Raw genomic sequence first — 22,249 nt, 5'->3', positions numbered from 1 at the left:
GGTAAAAGAATAATGTTTGGGACCCCAACAAATTAAAAGGGCTACCTTTATGTAAAGTAGCTAATTTAATTAGTTGGACAAATTATTACAAAATACGATATAAAAAGAAAAAAATAATAATTAAAATATAATATATAATTAAAGATGAATGGATTAAGAGATATAATAACAAACATTGATTTTTGGAGATTATCTCAAATTTTCATCACAGAAATTAACAATAAAGAAAAAAAAAAAGGCTACAAAAACAAAATCAAAATCAAAGAGACAAAAAAAGAAACAAAGATAGTGCAGTTTATGAATGAAGTCTCTTTGAAATTCTCTCACTTGGAACCCTAAACCCTGCAAACAAACACATGTACCCAAATTAAGATGTTAATTTTATGATTGTGATACACCCAACAATTCCTTGCACTCGAACATGGCTAGTTTTGTTAGTACGAGTCTCTTGGAGCACTGCATCTGAAGCACTCCATCCTACTTGCAAAGTTATGTTCGTTGCATCCTGACCTGTGATTTCACCATTCATCATTATTTTTTTACTTTAATTAATTAAAAGAATGGATTTGGGAATATCTTTTAAATAGTTAAAATTGAAAATAAACCATAAATATGTTAGGAATCATGAGTCCCACGTTAGTTAATTTAGGGAAGATCATGAATTTATAAGTGAGGAATACTATTTCCATTGGTACCAGGCCTCTTGTGGAAGCCCAAAGCAAAGCGAGTTTATGCTCAAAGTGGACAATATCATACCATTGTGAAGAGTCGTGATTTTTAACATGGTATTAGAGTCATGCCCTAAACTTAGCCATGTCGAGGGTTTCAGAGAAAGGAGTCGAGCCTCGATTAAGGGGAGGCTATTCGAGAGCTTCATAAGCCTAAGGAAACTTTAGGGAAGGTTTATAGTGTGCTTTGTTTAAAGGGAGGATGATTGAAGATTATTGGGAGTGAGTCTCACGTCGGTTAACTTAGAGGAATATCATGAGTTTATAAATGAGAAATACTATCTCCACTTACCTAGCACAAATCCAGTCACCGGACTTCCAAGCGGAGGCAGGGGAACGGGCGGGAGTAGAGAAAGCAAAAGGGGATATACCCCGAGGAGTCGGACGAGGAAGATCGAAGTCGAAGGCCGACATGTCGTCTTTGAAGGCACCACATTTGAAGCAGCTTGACCGGGTTGCGAAATTGTGGGCTCCACAGTTCCCTACGCTGCAGTACCAGTCCCCGGGCCTGACGTCCGACCCGCCGAACCCGAATCCAGACCCAGGTCTTACGGCGGCGCCGGTCTTGGGGTCGCCGCAGCGCTGGCAGATGTCCCTCCTCTGGAAGTTGAAGTGGTGGCAGGAGGTGCAGTTCCAGTCTCCGGGTCTGTTCATCTTCTGTGTCTGCAAATTTTATATTAAGATACCGGAAAATAAGAAATGGATCACAGAATAGAGAGAGAACAAAAGGGATGGAGCACGAACCTTGAGAACAACAAAAATGGCTGATTTAATCAAACAACAACAGTGGGGATGGAATAGCTAAAGAGGGGAAGGGAACGAAGGTATAAATACACCCAAATCCCACTCAAAAACTCACCTTTTTTTTCTTTCCTTCTTTTCATATATATATATAGAACGTAATCCCGTTGGGCTAAATAACTCGAATACAATTCATGATTCAACTCAACTCTCTATAGATATTGTAACTAAAATTTTATAAAATGCAAATATAAATATTTATAGAATACAATGAACTACTAAACTTAGTTAAAAGACGTTAAATATTTTTAATTTTTGTAACAATCATAAAATTAAGGTATCGTAGTGTTGTAACTCAATTTTTGAGTACCTTACCAAAATACAATTTTTGAGTACCTTACCAAAATAATGTGAAATCTTTGAATTTTTCAATTTTCCACCTAAGGAAATCTAACTCAATCTAGCCTTTTATGTTTTTCGATTGTCAGAATGAAATCTAACTCAATCTAGCCTTTTATGATTTGAATTGAATTCAAATTGGCATTTGGAATGTCCACAACTTACAACAAAGGTTATGTATAGCTGATATTTTGAAAAAAAATTAAATAGATGAAAATTCAATGACCAATATTAAAAAATAATTATACAATATTCCGATGTAATGTCATGAACAATTATGATTTATTTCAATCACAATTTTTATTCTTTTATAAAACCAAACCATTTTTTTATCTCATAAACTTTAGACAAATTTGAATATTCTCCCCTAATGTACATTTATTTAGCTAATATGTTTAAAAAGTGAACAATGTCGAAGCCTTTTAAAATATTCAAAATTCTTCATTCCTCTCAAATTTTAGGAAGACTTAAATTGATAAACTAAGATACATTTGGTCTTTTCTATATAATTATAGTAGAACTTTAGATATTAATATAACATTTAGTACATAAATGTTAATTAGAGAGAAATTAGGGGGGGAAAACAGTGAAATTCAAAAGAGGAAAAAAAAGGGGAAAGGATTTAATTAAAATTCAAAAGGAAAAAATGTGAGTTTCAATAAAGGGTTGTGATGAATAACCAAGTCTTGGATGTTTCATTTTGACCATCTTTTCGCTTTTCTCTCTTCTTTTTCTTTTCTCTCTTCACCCACATCTCTCTCTCTCCCTCTCTCCCTCTCTCCCTCCCTAGTTCTTTCTTAACCCACAGCTATGGTATTCTCTCTTTTTCACCCACACCCATCAAATCTCTTTCCCTCTTCACCCACATCCATAAAATGGCTCTCTCACTCTCTCTCTCTCACACACACCAAAAGAGGAAATGTGTGTGTGTGTGTGTGTGTGAGAGAGAGACAGAGAGAGAGGGAGAGAGAGGGAGAGAGAGGGAGAGAAGTGGCATCCATTCTCTTGGGGAAGGGTAAAGGGGAAGAGGGTGAGAGAGGGCCAAAAACTGTAAAGAAGAGAAAGAGAAAAAGGAAAGTGAGGCTGATTCGATTCTCCTTGGGAATCACTTCCATGCATCACCACCACCAACTCACTATTTATATATCCTCCATAATCTCTCTCTCCCTCCTCTCCCTTCCTTTCTTTTCTAACCCTCTTCTCTACTCTCAAGTTATTGGCCACTACTACGTCTATATCTATCTATTAAATACATCCATCAGAGGTACCCAATCCATAAGAGTGAGACAGAGAGAGAATAATAACATATGTAGCTAAAAGACCTTTCATCTTTCGGAATCTTAGCCGCTTTTCCAAACAAACCTATGACACTAAAATTTTCATCTTTTCTTTACCTCCTTTATCTTAAAGTCTTCCTTATTTCTTTCACTTTACAGTTGTGTTCTTTTCCTTTTCATCTTCCTTTGTTTTTATCTCACATGCCTAATCATCCAAAAACCCTTCCTTCTTTTCTAACATTCATCTTCAGAAAAACTACGTGTTCATTGTGATGCACATTTAATCCCTATTCTTTACACTATAGGGTAAGCAAAAAAAGAGACCACTTTAATGAATTTTCTTGCATTGCTGCTGAAACTTCGTTTTGGTCATCAGAAAGCATACACATCTAGACTGCTGTTAATTTGCAACTTATCCATACTGATATAAGTGGATTCAACAGCATGCTTCTACTACCCGATCAAAACCCATTTTTAGACAGTATCTATTATCAAGAAGATGAAATTTTGGTACCTTGAATGAATGCCATTTGACCTCTCTTCTATACTTCGGATCGTTTTTATGCACACAAAAGCACCCAAATGCTATAATACGGGCTTTCGGGAATTCGGAAAACAAGTTGTTGGTGCAAGAATCATCACAACCCCTTTCTACTCTGGTGAATAGAGCTTCCTGCACTTCGTGCACCAACAGATGCAGTTGAAGGATATAAGTCCCTGGGTGTTGTCGAAGCACTTGCTCGAGATCCATGAACTTGGTGAGGTGATCCTGGGACTGACTCGTTTGCTTTTGCAGCCTCAACTTCCAAATTCCTGGCTTCCTCAGCCAGCAAAGCTAACTGTTTTAAACAAGTATCATCAGCCTTCAAGAACATATTAGAACTATCTAATACTCTTTTGTCAAATCATGAAGTAACATTTTGAATTCATCGGAGCAAATAGATCAAAAAACTAATGCGCAGAAAATGTCCCCTTCGAGTCCATGTCATAAAATCCGTGGGATCTATCCATGCAGATGGGAGTTTTTGGAATCAATTCATACCCGAATTTCATTCTCTTTTGCGCGGTCCTGAAGCGCACTTATGACGGGACTAACACTGCAAACAATGAAAAGGGAAGTAAGAACAATTCCAATCAATGAGCATTTTAGGCAAACGGAGAACAAAAGATCCCAAATTAATGGTTGAGGCAGCATGTGAACCTAACCAATATTCAATCAACTTGCACATTGAAGCCTGATATGTTGATGTGTGATGTATGAATGTCAGCGGATGCACTTTCCCATCCCTATGGGAAAGAAAAGGCAATGAATAGAGTCAATAACAAATAGATTACAGAACCATTTTGTATAAACAAGGAAACTATGCTCCAATGGATTAACTAAAGAGAGAACCATTTACTTCATATTATACGAGACGGCTTGGTTATAAGCTGATCTCTCCTCTTCAAACAGAACCTGCTGTAAATCTGTAAAAGACATTAATGGTGAATCAAGCTTTATGAGCGAGGCAGTTGGCATAACATGAAGAGGAATCTCCTTCCTTGAGAATGTGGCAGCACTGGAAGCAAAAGAAAACAATTTCACAAGATTTAGACTTCATAGTCAGAGTCTGCCAGCTCCAGAAAACAAATGACGATGAAGAACGATACTTCAGTAAAGAAGAACAAAATAACAAAGACAATCTCTACATCGGACTCCCTATTAAAGCAGAGCTACATAACTTAACTAAGTTGAGAAATCATTACAAGATAAAACCATTATTTAGATAACAGTATGACAAGCAACCACCTAGAAATCTGCACTTCATAACCCATACCTCATTTCAATATTTGAGCGGTGCATTGCTTCTTGCATACTTTCAGACAAGTCCATTGGATCGATATCAGTAATTCCGCTGTTTGCATTCTTAGTAAGATAGCTTCCTCCGATTTTCTCTTTTCCTTGATAGTTGGTGTCGGCATTAGCAAAGAAATAACCCAACTCCGAAGATCGTCCAGTTCCCTGTAGACAAAGTCAAAAAAGTCATACACACCAATCATGGGGAATTGTTCACTGCGCAGCACTTCAAAAAGTTTAACAAAATTGAACTCGCAGAACCGAATTGTTATATATTATCTGTGGAGAACTTGTTTAGATGTCTCCTTGGTGACAAACAGTAACCAAGTAACTTCAATTAATCAGTAGTACTCCATGTGATGGCAGAGAAACATTCAACTAAAAAATGTCACATTACGATGGTGATATCATCCCATTTTTTTTCGTAGAGTTGGACCAACGTTTTCCAGATACAACAAGGTGCATGGTAATTGGAATTGAAGGAGTTAAATCTTATTCACAGAACATGAGTACGCTATATTATTTGCAAGAGCATCTCATCCGTGATCCAAGAGTGTAAAACAAAAGTTTTAGCAAAACACAGTTGCAGAATTAGTTTACCAATTGGCATGAAAACGAATCGGTAGAGATTGATTGACGAGATTTGTCTACATACATGAATACAAAATTCTGGGATGTCCAGCTTTACCCCCAATCAGAGCAGAGAAAAGATAGAAAGGGAGAATTCAACCAGGTATGTACCTGAATATGAGACTCATCAAGAGTATAGTAAGTTATTGTTATTCAGTGTAAGTTTTCAAACTCTAAACCAGGGCACAACTCATCAAGTACCCAATTAAAGTTTTCAAAATGTCTTAAGAGTCAAATGTGTTTCCCCATAAACAAACAATGCTATCTACAATATCATGTGTGACAGAAAATTGACGCTTTGGCAGAGCCTTCTGCTCATCATTCAACTTAAGCAGGCTATATGAATGACAACATCCAGATTCAGGTATCTTTGTAATGAATATATGTTGTACTTGTACCTTAAGAGTTCCGGCAATCATTGAATCACCAGTATCCTGTTCAGGACTCTCCCTTGGTCCATAGCCCACATTTGCTGATACGTTTTCAGAGGAACTCAATGAAGATTCAACATCAATCACTGAATTTCGATATACAGGAGACAAAGAAATAGGTCTTGATTGGTGATTTTGCTTCCCATCCGAGGACTGAAAAGCAATAACTTGAATTCTTCCAACCTGATATTTCCCAACTAAATATGTTTAGCAAACATGCAAAAGATAATTCTCCAAAGCAATACAACTATTCAAACCTTATTTGCATCTTCACTAAAGCAGGAAAATATCAGCCCAATAAACCCAGAATCAAGGAGCTGATATGTCCCCTGAGTTCGAACATCTGCAAGTAAGATTTTCATGATTGAAAATTTCTTTTCTTTGATTGAGAAGAGCAAAAAAAAATAAAAAAAAATAACATCTTCTAATACATAAAAATAAGGAAACTCCTAAGCCAAAGTTGTAGCAAAGCCATAATGTACAAGATTGGGGGCAATGGACCCAAACTCTGACATGAAAGGTCGATTAGCATCTCATATAACATAGAGATATCCGCCAACTCTTATGAAATGTTAGTTTTCAGAAGGAATATGAAGAGGAAAAAGAAACTGCACTAACGAAATTTTCAGGTCTACTTTTTTAATTATTACAATCATCAGAACAAACAAGTTCAAAACAAAATTTTCAGTGTTCTACTCTTAAGCACCCTAGCACCAAAAGAAAGCCTGAAACATAGGAAAGCAGATGGAGATGGAAAACCAACTCATCGAAGATGGGTTACAATTAGACATCATAGACAAGTCAATACTAACCAACATGTGAAGGAAGCACTGTAATATGAGGATGTGAATGGTACCACCCAATAACTCTTGTTGTTCTCCCAGTCATTGCTGTCATTCTGTTCTATAAAATTAAGTATATAACAATATTGAAAAAAAGAAAAATAACTTCATATAGATTTAATCACTAGTGGAAGAACAAATAACCAAAAGATTCATTCAGATTTTGATTTTTTTTTTTTTAAAAAAAAAACAAGTAACAAACTACTCATCTTTGAAAGTCCTACAGAAATTTGCATAGTTAACCTACTTACGTTAAACTGCTTCACAAAGCTAGCACTGGTATTAAAAATCAGTTTCTACCATTTTCTACTCTCAAAAGTAGAGAACACAATGAAATTCGATCACTCATAAAATTTAACAAGGCCCCATAGAACAACCTCCTCTATTCCTCTTATAACCAATAAAAAAACTATATTAAACTAGGAAACTGATTGTTCAATAGAACTTTTTTCTTTCCTATTTTCCACTTTGATAGATCCCGAATAATTTAAACACATACCATACAAAAACATTCTTCATCATAGTAATTGTTTTTCTCAAAGTTTGTAGCCACCCTAAGGTGGCCTAGACTCTAGAGACATCAAAGGTTTTCTTTATTAAACTCACCCGAAAATTTGAATAGATGGTCTTTAGACAGGTGTTACTCAGAGACCGCAGGCCTAAGCCAATGGGGCCACTCCCTGGGGCTCATAGTATAAATATTTTCATTTGTCAAGACCATTGACAAATAATGGATTTAAATGATAAAGTAAAAGAAGATGCACTACAGAGGATGCATCAACATGAACTGAGAAGAATAGGATAATGTCTAGAAGATGAAGAATTTCATAAAGATAAAAGAAGCGAAGGATATCTCAGCCTGGGCTGATGCAGCAGCCAATTGTTCAGGATGAGTCTCCACGCGGTCCTTCCTTCTGTCAGACCGCGTCTGAGGCGATGCTCCCCAAATTAGTGCAGTTACACTACCATTTTCTGAATGCTGCAAGATTTCGTGGTCAGGAAGACGCAGAACCGAAATAACAACTACCTTTTAAAAAGAAAAACATACCACCCTGAAAGAAAAGTCATGAAAATGGCTTAAAGCATAAAGAATCAGCCATGAAAAAACGAAAAAACAAAAAAACAAAAATTCTCAAACTCTAGAGAGAAATTGTAAAATGAATATCTCTATACTATGTTAGCCAATGAACCATAATTCATATAGACGGTCTAACAAGAGCTAGAACAGTACTTAACATAACAAATTCACACGACCTCTTGTGAAAAAGAACCCAAGTCCATTTCTAACAAACATCATTTGGAGTCGGAAGACTCTACAGGTAGCACTACAAATACCATTCCTCACCCTGAATTTTTCAAAATGACCAAGGAATCAATTAACTGAGACAAAGGTGCACAAAAACAAGAGAAAATAAGCAAACCAACATAAAGCAACCAATGAAACCTATGTTCAAATAAACATCCAAGACAAGCAACCAAGCCAACAAATATACACCAAGAAAACAAAATTAAAGCAGAAGCCATAGCAGATTATGCAAAATGAAGGAGAATGGGCTCAAACAAACTCGGAAAACCTTTAAAATAGGGGATAGTAAATTGCAGAGTGGAAATCTAGAGAGTGACCTCAATATCGCCAAGGAGAAGTCCCATGATTTCTTCAGTCTCCGTGGACAATGCATGAGTGAGGCAAGTAAACCAAACATCTTCGGACATCTTAACGCTCGTCAGAGACATTTTTCGATCACCGTTTCTATGAATTCGGAAACTCTCTGTAGAAAATGAATGAAGGAAAAGAGAGTTTCCGAAGGATTTCCAACTTTCAACAAAGTCACTGCCGATGATTCGGACCTTGAGCAGCAGATCGAGCAGCAATACTATACGATCGTGCATATAATTGATGATATCTGATTGATGACTATGCGATTTGTACACGTATCCTTAATATTCTTATATTTAAATATATATATATATATATTAAGAAAAAATAAGACCATAATTGGTAAATTAATAAAAATATTACTCAACTTTATATTTTCTTTAAAAAAATAAAAAAAAATATCAAAATAATTTCGATAATATTTTTAAAATTTTAAGATTATTATTTCGTTTATATTATATTTTTTTAAAAAAATATTCATGAAATTCTAACCACTTTATAAAAATAAAATTCAAAAAATTTATTACCACCTATATGAAAAAAAAAAATTTATAAATATTTTTTAAATATATTACTCGTAATAATAATATTTTTTAATTTTTCAAAAAAATTTATAAATATTTTTTAAATATATTACTCGTAATAATAATATTTTTTAATTTTTCAGAAGAATGTTAAAATGTATTTTTAATTTTTTTAAGGTTCAAAACATTTTTTAAATAAAATATTAATAATTTTATGATGTGTTTTTTTAATTTTAAAAACATTTTAAGGACCGTATTTAATTAATTTAGTCCATTATTAATATAAAAATTTACAGTTAAAAGTATTCAAAATTAAAACTCTAATAGCTGAATACCACTCACAAATATTAATATTTAAAAGGAATGGAAAAGATTTCCACATCTTTTCAAACACGTTAGGAAAAAGTTCCCCCTTATAACGAAAAAGTTTCCACCTCTCCAATCAACATGGGATATCACAATTCACCTCGTTTCGAGTTACCCTCAATTTTAAAACGCGTCTACTACAGAGTTAAAGAAAAATTTTATTTACGGTAAACAAATTGTAAATAAATGATGCAAAAAATAAAAAACTAAACACGAGAATAATTTAAATTAGACCATAATATATATATATATATATATATATATATATATATATATATATATATATATATATATATATTTTGTAGTTTATGGCGTATAGAAACTAAATTGTTACCAGACTATATATTTAAAAAATTAAATATAAAGACAAAATGTTTATAATGTGTAGATACTAAATTATTACTCTGATACCACCAAAAATTATATACAAAATTTGTGGTCAAACTTGTGGTAAACACATTTCTTTATTTGATTGGTCGGATAAAAGCGGCGTACAGTAATTTGATAGGAAGAGATACATGTGATTGTAAAATTTCACAAGCAAAAAAAATAAACAATTAATGTATAAAGGTATGAAACTAAACCCTTTTGCTAAGCCCCAACCATCCATCGGAACCGCCTGTATCTCTTTTTCTTCCACGTTTCCGGCGAAATCCCCCAACTATCCATCGGAACCGCCGAGCTCTTTCCGGCGAAAATTTCATCGACGGTGAGTTTTTTTCTCTTCTTTCGGCTCACAGCGACATACCGGTTTATTTTTATCTTCTTTCTTTTACTCTCTTAATTTCTGCATTTCTCGACCTAGCAGTGTGTTGATTCAGCTGTATCTGGTTTCTGGTAGTGCTATTCTAAGTTTTTCTGGACGATCTTTGTCATTCCATTAACCTTTAATAATTTGTGGAATTCATGTCCGTTTCTATTTATTGGGTTTCGAATAATTGTATAACTAAACTTGTTCTTCTTTTTTTGAGTTGGCTGTCCTCTTGTAATTCCTTCTATAGGATGATGCTAAAGCCTACAGAATTTTGTTTTTCTCAAGGAATTCATTCCTCTTTTTTCTTTTCTTCTTTTTTCGTTTTGTCATTGTACATTGACATATGTTACTATTTGACTCCAATTTGCTGAGTCTTGAATTTGTTGTTTACTTTAGATAATCTACTTGGACATTTCTCGTTTAACAGAATATTATAATTGGAACAATGGCGAAGTCATTATCAAGCTTGCTCTTCAAAGGCTTGGCAGGTCTTCCAGCTACTCGCACTAGCAGAATAGTACGGTTTGAGGAAATCACATTATCATATTTATACTCTGAGTTCTATTGTCCTGCTTTTGTATTGTTTAGTTGATCTAGGCGTGAGTTTGTGGAGATTTTTATTTCTCATTTTTATGCCATTTGAAAATCATGGAACCATGTTCAAGTATCCCTATCTTCCCTTTATCTCACACATCTATCCTGACTTTGAAGAAAGAGATCTGTAGGCTATCTATTTTTCTTGGTTTAGAGATGTATGCTTAAGTATAATGCCTATTTTGTCATAGTATTTTCTATTACTCTTGATCACAACTTCATTTTATCTCATTTGGTTAGATTATAAATGTTGTTTTCTTTATTATGGTCACATTAGTTTTGTTGTATTTGAAGTTTCCACATTGGTTGAGGAGGAGAACAAAACACCCTTTATAAGGGTGTGAAAATCTTCCTCTAGTAGACGCGTTTTAAATCCTGGAGGGGAACCCCGAAAGGGAAAGCCGAAAGAGGTCAATGTTGGCTAGCGGTGTACTTGGGCTGTTACAAATGGTATCAGAGCCAGACACCAGACGATGTGTCAGCCTTCTCGTTGTTCCCTGAATGGGGTAGACACGAGGCGGTGTGCTAGCGAGGACGTTGGGCTCTGAAGGGGGGAGGATTGTGATGCCCTACATTGGTTGGAGAAGAGAAAAAAACACCCTTTATAAGGGTGTGAAAACCTTCCTCTAGCAGACGGCTTTTAAAGCCCGAAAGGGAAAGCCCAAAGAGGTTAATGTCTGCTAGCGGTGTACTTGGGCTGTTACAAATGGTATCAAAGCTAGACACCGAACGATGTGTCAGCCTTCTCGTTGTTATGAAAAACTGCTACTACCTATTTGATTCTCGCATTTTTCTCTAATTTACATTAATCTTGCATTTAAAAAACTCTTATGTACGTGTAAAAGTTAGGCATTTACACTTTTAAAATGAAATTCTAAGGAGAGCCTAAATTGATTCACTTATAAAAAAATTTAGTGTTTAAATCGATACAATTATCAGTTTAGGGTTTCAATTGATATAACCTCCAAATTAGGACAATTTGATATTTGCGCTAAATTTTTTATAAAAAATTTGATGACTGCCCTAGTGTGAAATTATATGGTAGGGGGACATACAAGTCATCATGACCTTACTTGAACATGATATATAAGAACTTTAGACTTAATTTTGATGTACATCCTTGAGTTCTAAGACAACATACAAATTATAAAAGTTGACCGACAAAGCTTACTATGATATATTATGGTGCCTCATTTTGAACTGTTGATAGGTGGTGCCTGGGTTTAATTACCAGCATGGAATGAGATACTCAACGACTGTACCTAATGATCCTGATACTCATGATGATTTCAAACCTACTAATAAACTTGAGAATTCTAGCCTTTCTTTGAGGGATGTTGTTGAACAGGTATGTATGCTTTTGCGAAAGAACTGGCAACATTTATCTAGGAAGCACATTAGAAACTATGTGCGTTCCCCTTATTCTTTTTTGATAAGAGAAAATTTCCTGATTAAATGAAATACACAAAAGGGACAAAAAGTAGAAAAGTTATATGTTTAAGGGTGTGAGTTGGATGTGAGGAATTTAAAAACGAGTACTAAATTTCGTTCTGTATTGTTATTAGGATGTACAGCAAAATCCTGTGATGATTTATATGAAAGGGGTGCCGGATGCTCCTCAATGTGGATTTAGCTCTCTTGCTGTTAGAGTGTTGAATTTATATAGTAAGTACTCATTGTGTGTGCGTGTGTTTGTTTTAACGAGTCTGTTCTCTTTTGGTTAAGCTTATTTTGCGACGTACCTATTTGTTCTCCTGGAACGGAAATTGATGGTCTAATAATTCTATGTTTTGAGCCAATATTGTGTCTGTTTTCTTTGTTTGTAATGTGTGTAAAGAGTAGACTATCACTATATGGTCTCAATACTTCAAATTACTGGCACTGTGATCGCTTATGTATACCATTATCTTGCTTCTTTATAATCACATGAATTTTGTTTGTATGGTCTTCGGTTTTCTGCTCATTTCTGCTACAATAATATAGTTGAATCTGTATTGAATTTTCTAATAATATAGTTGAATGTTTGTTCCGTGTCCATCACGGGATATAAATCCTTGCAACCCCACTCTGTTGCTTGTCATCTTTTTCCGTGATTCTCATATGTTTAAGTATTGCAGACGTACCTTTGAGTGCTAGAAATATCTTGGAAGATGCCGAGCTTAAAAATGCTGTGAAATCCTTTAGGTATGCACCCTTCGATACCAGACTTTCTCTCGAAATATTTGATTTGAAAGAGATTAAGTCATCTCGAAATATTTGATTTGAAAGAGATTAAGTCATCTCGAAATATTTGATTTGAAAAAGATTAAGTCATGTCTGCGTAATATTTGATTTGAAAAATATTAAGTCATGCATAGGTAAATATAATCTACGAAACTGCGAATGACTTATTAAATCAACTACAGTTTGTATGATGATATCTGCTGCTTGGAAAACGTTTCCAAACAGCAAATATAAACTCGTGATATTGTTGGTCGAAGAAGTAAAATTGTTATGAATATGTTGTGATATGAGAAATTTTTGTATGCAGCAACTGGCCAACATTTCCCCAGATTTTCATCAAAGGAGAGTTTATTGGAGGATCTGATATCATACTCAATCTGCATCAGGTATCCAATTTACAACCTACGCAGTTCATTTCTCTTAGGATCGTTCAAGGATTTCTGGGTTTATTATCACTTTTTTTTCCCAGAAAACATGACTCAACATTATTTTCAAGGTGCCCCCTGTTGACATTGTTCTTATTCGTGTGTAGACTGGAGAATTGAAGGAAAAGCTCAATGATATTGCAGCCAATCAGAAGACTGAATAAGTTCTCAGTCACCCAGTATGAAGAAAGAGATATGGTTAAACCCATCTTCCATGGAGGGTTTGTGTTCAATCATTTAAACCTTTTCTTTATATTCCCTAATAAATGTGACCGACCACTCTTATTATCCTTTTTTTTTTTTTTTCCTCGTTTAGAATATTACATCACAAGTGATTAGCGATTTTGGAGTTACTATTTGTATGAATTTACTAAGCTATTTTTTTCTTATAACGATTAGCGATTGAATAAAAAAAAATAGACTTATCGGTTTCCTTCCCAATAAGAAGCAACTAACTGATACATGCTCGGCTTCGAGCAACACCAGTTAGGATTCTAACAACATTGTAGGTAGATAAGGATTTCCTACCCCAACAATGTCGAGTAATCACGACGTATTGAGCTCGAACGTAAGCTGGAACACAGGTTTTGGCTTTGGTTCGCATCATGCTAGTAAGGGCACAAAGCCCCCATGTATTAACTCGTTCCTTTCTTGGTACTCGTCGAGCCACGATATCGAAGTAAATACTCATATCAGTCAATCCTGATGTGTTTTGGTGATAGCCATGATATCGAAGTAAATACTCAGTGATAGCCATGATATCAAAGTAAATACACTTATATCAGCCAATCCTGATGTGTTCTGGTGATAGCCCTCTGCAACCATATCAGCCAAAATACACTAATATCAGTCAATCCTGATGTGTTCTGGTGATAGCCATCTGCAACGATTTTAAGTAGGAAGTTGGTTTCGTTTTTTTTTAAGGCTGATGTTTTGGTGATAGCCATCTGCAACACGATTTTAAGTAGGAAGTTGGTTTCGTTTTTTTTTTTTAAGCCTGTGTTTTGGTGATAGCCATCTGCAACTATTCGTTTTTTTTTAAAGCCGGATGTGTTTTGGTGATAGCTATAGGAAGTTGGTTTCGTTTTTTTTATTCATTTTTTTGAATCGTTCTGGTGATAACCATCTGCAACGATTTTAAGTAGGAAGTTGATTTCGTTTTTTTTTAATCCTGTGTTTTGGTGATAGCCATCTGCAACTATTTTTTTTTTTAAAGTTTGATGTGTTTTGGTGATAGCTCCATGGAGTTGGTTTCGTTTTTTTTTATTCATTTTTTTGAATCTAAAAAATCTTGAGAAGATAATAATAATAATAATAATAAAGAAGATAATAATAATAATAATAAATTAGAAATAATAATAATAAATTAGAAATTATTTTTGTAAATGGTAAAGAAAGCTAAATTTCACTTATTTCAATATATTAACAAATTAATTCAATATATTAACCAATTAAATTTTTGTTTTTTTGTAAATATATTTTCTTTAATATTTCAATATATTAACAAATTAATTCAATATATTAACCAATTAAATTTTTGTTTTTTGTAAATATATTTTCTTTAAAAGAATACGATATTTTTTATAAAGTTTTCAAAATTAGAACTTTTTTAGATATTTCAAAATTACAAGATAAATAAATACATAATAATAATAATAATAAATTAGGAATTATTTCTATAAATGGTAAAGATAGTCATAACTTTCACTTATTTCAATATATTAATCCATTAATTTTAAATATTTAAAAATTAGATCTTTTTTAAATATTTCAAAAATATATTTTTTTTAAATATTTCAAAATTACAAGATAAATAAAAAAAATCTTGAGAAGATAATAAAACTAATAAAATAATAATAATAATAATAATTTAGGAATTATTTCTATAAATTATAAAACTTTCACTTATTTCAACATATTAACAAATTAAAATTTCTTTTTAAAATATATTTTCTTAAAAAACTATTTTTTTTTAATAAATATTTCAAAATTAGATATTTTTTAAATATTTCAAAAATAGATCTTTTTTAATATTTCAAAATTATAAGATAAATAAATAAAAAATCTTGAGAGATAATAATAATAATAATAAATAATATAATTAATAAATTAGAAATTGTTTCTATAAATTGTAAAGAAAGTCATAACTTTCACTCATTCCAATCTATTAACAAATTAAATTTTCCTCTCAATCACATTGTTTATTTTCTTATTTATTTAATTATTCATACATAAATTATTTTTTGTTATAATTTTTGGTTATAATAGCAGGATTTGGAGTTGGATTCCATCTTCAAAAGTCTTCCATCCATTGAAGAGTTGGCAAGCCTTTCGTCTTCTAGCCAACTCCTCTCTGAGAGTATTAAATATATTTTAGCGTATTCAGCTACGTTGTAAATTCTATTTTATTTTGGTTAGGTAACATCAATTTTCGTTATTTCATAACTAATATAGACAATATTGCAACTTATTACAACCATAGCGTCGTCCATCTGAACGAGATTGATAACATTTGTACCGAAACCAATATCGTGCAGAAAATACAGCATAGAGATAAACAATTTTAATGGTGGAGATCAAAACATCAATTTCAATAAAAATGAAATTCCTGGTAAAAAAATAATTACCTTATGTATATATAAATATAAAATTAAATTATTTTTCTAATGTGTATGTATTTTATGTAATGGCAGGTGATTCTCGACATTTGTATGAACGAGATGAACGATAATTGTCCAGACATTTATATGAACCAGATGAACGATAATTCTAACACCAAAAGAAAGAGGTGATTTTTTTTTTTTTTTTTTTTTTTATTATGGATAAAGAGTGATTTCTTATATATCTATTATTTAAAATTCTATTGGTTTTCAAAAGGAAAATCATTGAGTGTAAACAACGCTACTAATGGATCAATTGATCCAGAATTCCTACGAAACAACACTACTAATATTGGGTTTTATTTTATTTTTATTTTTTTTAATTTTGATGGAATATTATTACCTATAACTCATATAAATTTAATATTTTATGATTAAATTAAAAAAAGATATTGTAATTTCATTTTTTATAAATGATTTATTTATATATAATTTTAAAACCTAATTTGTTTATTAAGTATGAAATTAAATTATATTTTTCTATTTTATTTATAATTTTAAAATAATTATTATTTGAACATCAAATCTAACTTACATCTTTATTATTTTCGATTAGATATGATTTTAAGTAATTTCAAATTCTAACTAATTTTCTTTTATAAATATATAAATTTTAATATTAACAAAAAGATTAATTTAATCACCCGTTCATGGATGTGGGACTTTCGTCATCCTAACACCTCCCCTCGAACAAAGCACATCTCTCCTTAATCGAGGCTCGACTCCTTTGAAGTCGTAGTCATTTTTTACTGTCTTCCTGCCTTCTAGGAGGCTTGAATTCTTTTTTCTTTTGGAGTCCTTTGTTCGATTTACCAATTTATTGGCACGACTAAATTTAGGGCATGACTTTAATACCATGTTAGACGAACACGACTCTCACAATGGTATGATATGGTCCAAATTTGAACCTAAGTTCTCATGACTTTAAAAAGTATTGGGACTAGTATTGTTTGTTTATAAATTCATGTTCATTCCCTAAATTAGCTGAAGTGTAACTTTCAAACTCAGAAATAACCCAATTATCAGTACTATAAAATTAAGAACACGTACAAAACTTATAGCCTACTCAAACCAAAAGCACAAGCGTCCTCTTTGTTATCAGCTACTACAGTTGAAAATTGAGTATGGAAGAACGTTTAGCGATAGCCCTCAAGTCCCAGCCTCGAGTTCAGCCAACTGCACACTTCGTTCATCTCTTTCGGGACCGTGTAATGTCCGAGCCTGCAAACACCAGTAATCAATCAACACCCTTTTGACCCTTTTCATTTTGCTTATTCAATTTTATGCTTTTGAAATGAATACAACCGTACCCTTCTTGGCTTTTGAAAATTAGGGTTCTAAACCCAGCTGTGCTCAACGACTGCGCTGATTTCTCTCCGTACTTCATAGGTACTATCTCATCAGCTGCATTTTTTGGTTCATAATCGATGAAATTATTGAATGTATCAGTTTATTTTCCCCTTTAAACATTTGAGAATCGATGTCTTTTAAACAAATGCTGTGTTCTGATGGTTGAAATCTTCAATTTGAAGTATATTTGTATGCGTAAGATTTAGATACCCACCTGTTCCATGAAACTGTAAGATAGGAATCGATGCTGCTCGCCTTGTAGCCTCGTGTGATGCTTCAAATTTATTCCTTAAGCCCCTGTATGCCATTTTCAGTATATTATTTGATTCTATATGAACACTTATCATTCATGGAGATTTTTTCCCCCAAACAACATACCTTGACCCAGGAAGCCAGCCACTAAGCCCAACAACCGCCCTTAGGTAGATGGGGTATGGGACTCCATTTCCATACTTTCCAAGAGCACAGCAAGTTGCAGAGTAAAGTGCCATTGCAGCTCCCATACTGAACCCTCCAATCCCAACTTTTACTGTCAGAAATGGTTGAATTAAAGAAATTTATTCTCCATCAAGTTGGGGAACAGATAATTTAGTATATATAAAGATTCCCAGATTGTTAAAACTATTCATTCAGATTGTTAAGTTTACCATCAGATGGCTCTGCAGACAGTAAGTTTACAATATGGGCAGCTGAGGCATCGAGACCTTCCCAATCATCTGGACCTTCTTCTGAAAACTCTCCCACATCAAACCCTGATTAGAAAGAATCACATGGAACAGTTTTAGAAAATATGGGCTTAGGAATGAAAACTTTGAGAAAAGTAGGATGTTGAACTAACATGCAGTGCAAGGAAAGCCTCCGAGTAGAGATACCGGTCGAGTTGGAGCGGTTGGACAAATCCATTTGATCTGTGTATGTAAAAGAAATTGTGATTAGTATAGGGAGGAAGATACCCATTTGATTGTATAGAATTATGTTTCTTACGTTTGGAAGATGAAGGGTTTCCAGGAGCTGAGAAGAGCTGCAGTTAAACAGAGAAAAAAAGGCAAGAAAGCAGAACTTATTAGATTGGTTATTAGCAAAAATATCATAGAATTAAAGCACAGAACCTCTAAGACAACATCCTTGGAAAAGTTTAACACTCTAGGGAAGAGTATGAACATGTTGACATTCTGAGACCACCTTTCCTTTTGTCATTTGGCTTAGGAAACCCTTCTTAAATAAGGTAAAAATTACTTTATGCAAAGGGGAAATGTATAAAACTGTCCACTGTTAATGGCAAGCTAGTAAAATAAACATCCAACATAGACAGTCACAAATTTCTCTGCAAGAAACCTTAGTGCTTAGGCTAGCTTCAATGAAGCTCATTAAACAGCTATCAAACATGTTTGATTATTTGAGTATAGTGTTAGATAACTCAGGTTCTTATGTGAACAGTCTTAGATAGCTCATTTACATGAAGTTGAGCATTTAGAGGACAAAAAGAGGCATTACCTAGAGCCATTATCACCAAGGCCATGCAACCAAACAATGGTGGCCTGGTGTTTTCCTTTGGGCCTCACAACATGTGTCCTTCCAAATTCTAATGGCCTTCTTGCTGATGATCTACTGCCTGCAGTTTAGCCACCAGAATGTGTAACTTCTATGAATCATGAACTATTAGTTTATAGAAAACAACTAATCCATACGTTAAAGGGAACATCAAGAGGGACAAAGATGGAGGCTTCAAGCAAATGGGTGTGCATGGAAAAAGAAATGAGAAGGAATGTGAAAAGTAAACAAACCAGAGCTGATATTAGAATGTGAGTGGCTCATATTGAAAGTTAAGAGGCACTTGTGAATATATGCAATAACCCCCCAGGAGTGTAATATGCTGTGATGTAGAAAAACAACAATGAAAATGTCTATTTATAGCCAATTTGGTGATGTGAAAGTGGAATAAAATGTGGGAGAATATGAATCACTATGGTAGTGTGGTTTGTACACCAGATGCACCGTGCACCAAATGGCCAAGAAACTCAGAAAGGGAGAGGCATCTGTGAAAAGGAGAAGTAAAGACAAGGACAAAAGCAGGAAATCTTGTTAAGAAACACAAAGAATCCCAGCAGGCAGAGCACATCCATCCATCCATCCATCCATCCGCAACGCTCCCAGCTAGGAGAGAGAGCTCTGGATATGCAAAATAGAGAGAATCTATGCTTGTGGGCACTGGGGAGCGGCCAAGAAATAAAGCAAATCCAATGAAAAACTTCAAGAATATTACTAGAAACTACAAAGAACAACCCAACCCCTCAGTTTGTCGAAGGAAATATCTATAATCAATCATTTTTAATGAATTTCTGATTGATACCATTAACCAGAAAGTGAGGTTGGCTCGAGTGTCCATTCTATCTAATTTAAGTAAGAACAAATATCTAAAATTGCAGTGCTAAGTAATTTTATCTTATATTCTGTATTTGTATTTTTATACTATAATTGTTCATATGTGGTTACCAACCTGGAATGATGCACAATAAAAAAGCATTTCAACTTTTTTCTCTGCTCTTTCTTCTCTTCTGCTTGCCAGTTCATTGTATTTTGATTGCTCTGAGACCCACTACAAAGACTACTTTTGTTTGTATCCATGCACACACGGCCACCATATTGACAACAAATCTAGCAGAATCAAATCATTATTATTTCATCTTCCAGGGTATTAGAATTATGATCTTCTTGTTTTTATTGATTGATATGATTATGTAGCTGAAAAACAGAGCTTAAATGATCCATTCTTATCTGAGGCTCATGGAGGGAGACAAAAGTACTTGTTCTACAGCCTATAGATTTGCTAAATCTTTAGCAAAACTTCACGACACAAAAACTCGTCAACATCATTCTCCCCAATATGGTTACCAAATCAAAGTTTTCCATATTACCCAATTCTTCTAATCACTCAATCTACTTCTTTACTTACCCACAAGAACATCATTTTACTTGGAAATATGCTCCTCTACTACTTCTACCTAACTTCAAAGTCCAGTGAGAACAGAAGTGTAACAGCCCAAGCCCACCGCTAGCAGATATTGTCTTCTTTGGGCTTTCTCATGGTTTTTAAAACGCGTCTGCTAGGGAGAGATTTCCACACCCTTTAGATGTTTCGTTCTCCTCTCCAATTGACGTGGGATCTCACAAGAAGCTTTTCATTTATTCTTTATGAACCGTTTAAACTCTACACTTCCACTGCTTTGTTGAAACTTTTGAGGATCATTTTGGATGAGTTTCTGATGGAGGGTCTGATAGCAGCAATAAGGAATAGAAAATTTTGGGTGTGAGGAATAGATTCTACAGCTGAAGAAGATGAGTTTGAGGACACGCTCACCACTTAGTGGCTACACAGAGGTTAGGTAGAAGGTCTCAGTCAATTTTACACCACTAACTTTTAGTCAGGCCCAAAATGATGAAAACTTCAACTCTACAGTGTAGGCATCTTGGGATCAGATATCTCTCTTAATATTATCTTCATTCCTATCCCTTCCAACACCCCCTCCCCCCCCACGCCCCCCCTTTTGTGGCTTTACTGATTCAAGAGTAGTGGTGGGGTTGGAGCCTTCCTTCTTTCTTTTTTTCTTTTCTTATCTTCTTCCCTGAGATTCATTGTTATGTTAGCCATTGCAGTCGGGCTGTCAAGAATTTCCATTTCTGTTTTTCAGAATTAGTTCAGTTGCAAATGAATGCAAGCTTGGTATGAAAGAGGAAAAGCCTGACATTTGGCTATGAAAAATGCTCTGATTTTGAGAGCTTTAGCTTGAACTACCTGTTTCAAAATAAAAGGCAACTTGTGAGTGCATGGCAAAGAAGAATCTACACTTTTGTGTGTTGGTCAATGTTTGGGCTCTTTTCCTTCCTTTATGGAAAGTTCAACCTTTTTGTTTGTCAACTCCTCCTCCTCCTCTTCCTCCACCACCCACCCTTTAAAATGGAGAGATAATCCAACTTGATTATATAATTGGTCTGTGCTTAATTGTGGGCTCATTGTTTTTTTAAACAAGAAACACCATATGCTGTTGGCACTATTCTTTGTTGGACATTAAAATAGTTCTGGTTCTTGTTCTCGTTCTTGTTCTATTTGTCTGATTGGGTATTATGAGCATTTGAGCTTAATAAGAAAAGTTGTATGCATTTTAGAACCAAAAAGATGGAATCTTAACAGGTTTTTATAACAACATCAACTCTAATAATCTTCTTTTTATATTCACTTCATCATCTTGCTAGACTAGGTAGATTGAAAGCATAATATAGGCAAGAAGCAGGTGCAAATTCATGGACTAGACATTTGTGAACCACAGCTGAGTACTTTGATAATGTTTTCTGCTTTTCAATAATCAATTACAAGTTTGTTCATGAACTTTCTGCGTAATGGATTCTGCTAATGGATTCTTGACTTTAAATTTTGTCGACATATTTGTGATTTTTAAAAAATGTTGAAAAAGTCTGAGTCGAAAGTTTTAGGACTTATTGACTCAAAACAATATTGAAAGTTTAGGAAGTTATTAGACACTTTTTAACGTTCAGGGACTATTAAACAACATTGAAATTTCAGGGATCTTGTGTATGGACCCTACGTGATACAAGTATGAAAGTTCTTAGACTAAACTTATAATTTTACTATTTATTATGTATCATACATTTAGATCGATTGAGGATTGTTGGGAGAGGAATCTCCACGTCGGCTAATTAAGGGGTTGATCATGAGTTTATAAGGAATACATGTTCATTGGTACGAGGTGTTTTGAGTAAACTAAAAACAAAATCATGAGGGCTTATGCAAAGTG

General features: G+C 33.9%; 4 protein-coding genes and 1 long non-coding RNA gene across 12 annotated transcripts; 2 read left to right on the top strand and 3 right to left on the bottom strand.

Moving 5' to 3' along the window:
* Positions 1-116: 116 nt before the first annotated feature.
* LOC111791246 (RNA-binding protein csdA) lies at positions 117-3,794 on the bottom strand. Of its 2 annotated transcripts, none has more exons than XM_087122242.1 (3): positions 3,660-3,794; positions 1,021-1,391; positions 117-510 (listed from the first exon to the last, which is right to left on the bottom strand). In XM_087122242.1, the coding sequence occupies exons 2-3, from the start codon at positions 1,380-1,382 to the stop codon at positions 435-437; spliced, it is 438 nt and encodes a 145-aa protein (XP_086978368.1). In that variant the 5' UTR covers positions 1,383-1,391; positions 3,660-3,794; the 3' UTR covers positions 117-434. The 2 variants fall into 2 exon arrangements, with proteins under 2 accessions (XP_086978368.1, XP_023528279.1); XM_023672511.2 differs by lacking the exon at positions 3,660-3,794 and adding an exon at positions 1,473-1,627.
* LOC111791427 (uncharacterized) lies at positions 3,473-8,802 on the bottom strand. Of its 6 annotated transcripts, none has more exons than XM_023672756.2 (10): positions 8,509-8,801; positions 7,739-7,864; positions 6,856-6,943; positions 6,301-6,386; positions 6,011-6,226; positions 4,963-5,147; positions 4,546-4,704; positions 4,352-4,432; positions 4,188-4,242; positions 3,473-3,984 (listed from the first exon to the last, which is right to left on the bottom strand). In XM_023672756.2, exons 1-10 carry the CDS (start codon positions 8,773-8,775, stop codon positions 3,784-3,786), a joined length of 1,464 nt encoding a protein of 487 aa, XP_023528524.1. In that variant the 5' UTR covers positions 8,776-8,801; the 3' UTR covers positions 3,473-3,783. The 6 variants fall into 6 exon arrangements, with proteins under 6 accessions (XP_023528524.1, XP_086978363.1, XP_086978362.1 ...); XM_087122237.1 differs by having other exon boundaries at positions 7,739-7,937; positions 8,509-8,799; XM_087122236.1 differs by having other exon boundaries at positions 6,856-6,941; positions 7,492-7,864; positions 8,509-8,799.
* Positions 8,803-9,983: 1,181 nt separating this feature from the next.
* On the top strand, positions 9,984-13,861 carry LOC111790155 (monothiol glutaredoxin-S15, mitochondrial). 2 transcript variants are annotated; one of them, XM_023670989.2, is made up of 7 exons: positions 9,984-10,141; positions 10,614-10,703; positions 11,991-12,128; positions 12,346-12,445; positions 12,898-12,964; positions 13,311-13,389; positions 13,536-13,861. In XM_023670989.2, exons 2-7 carry the CDS (start codon positions 10,632-10,634, stop codon positions 13,590-13,592), a joined length of 513 nt encoding a protein of 170 aa, XP_023526757.1. In that variant the 5' UTR covers positions 9,984-10,141; positions 10,614-10,631; the 3' UTR covers positions 13,593-13,861. The 2 variants fall into 2 exon arrangements, with proteins under 2 accessions (XP_023526757.1, XP_023526758.1); XM_023670990.2 differs by having other exon boundaries at positions 9,986-10,141; positions 10,583-10,703.
* Positions 13,862-17,034: 3,173 nt separating this feature from the next.
* Positions 17,035-19,705, bottom strand: LOC111790153 (uncharacterized). The gene is made up of 9 exons (XM_023670988.2): positions 19,223-19,705; positions 18,933-19,050; positions 18,423-18,459; positions 18,277-18,346; positions 18,086-18,190; positions 17,817-17,967; positions 17,653-17,735; positions 17,399-17,492; positions 17,035-17,309 (listed from the first exon to the last, which is right to left on the bottom strand). The coding sequence occupies exons 1-9, from the start codon at positions 19,251-19,253 to the stop codon at positions 17,225-17,227; spliced, it is 774 nt and encodes a 257-aa protein (XP_023526756.1). The 5' UTR covers positions 19,254-19,705; the 3' UTR covers positions 17,035-17,224.
* Positions 17,181-17,647, top strand: LOC111790156 (uncharacterized). The gene is made up of 2 exons (XR_002814452.2): positions 17,181-17,321; positions 17,422-17,647. It is a non-coding gene; the product is annotated as an uncharacterized LOC111790156 (long non-coding RNA).
* Positions 19,706-22,249: the final 2,544 nt, after the last annotated feature.

This window comes from Cucurbita pepo, chromosome 3 (genome assembly GCF_057944985.1).
Source record: "Cucurbita pepo subsp. pepo isolate OVF chromosome 3, ASM5794498v1, whole genome shotgun sequence".
In the NCBI taxonomy this organism is placed as follows: Eukaryota; Viridiplantae; Streptophyta; class Magnoliopsida; order Cucurbitales; family Cucurbitaceae; genus Cucurbita; species Cucurbita pepo.
The sequence above is the reverse complement of the archived record's forward strand: the minus strand, read 5'-3'. Positions and strand labels throughout refer to the sequence as shown.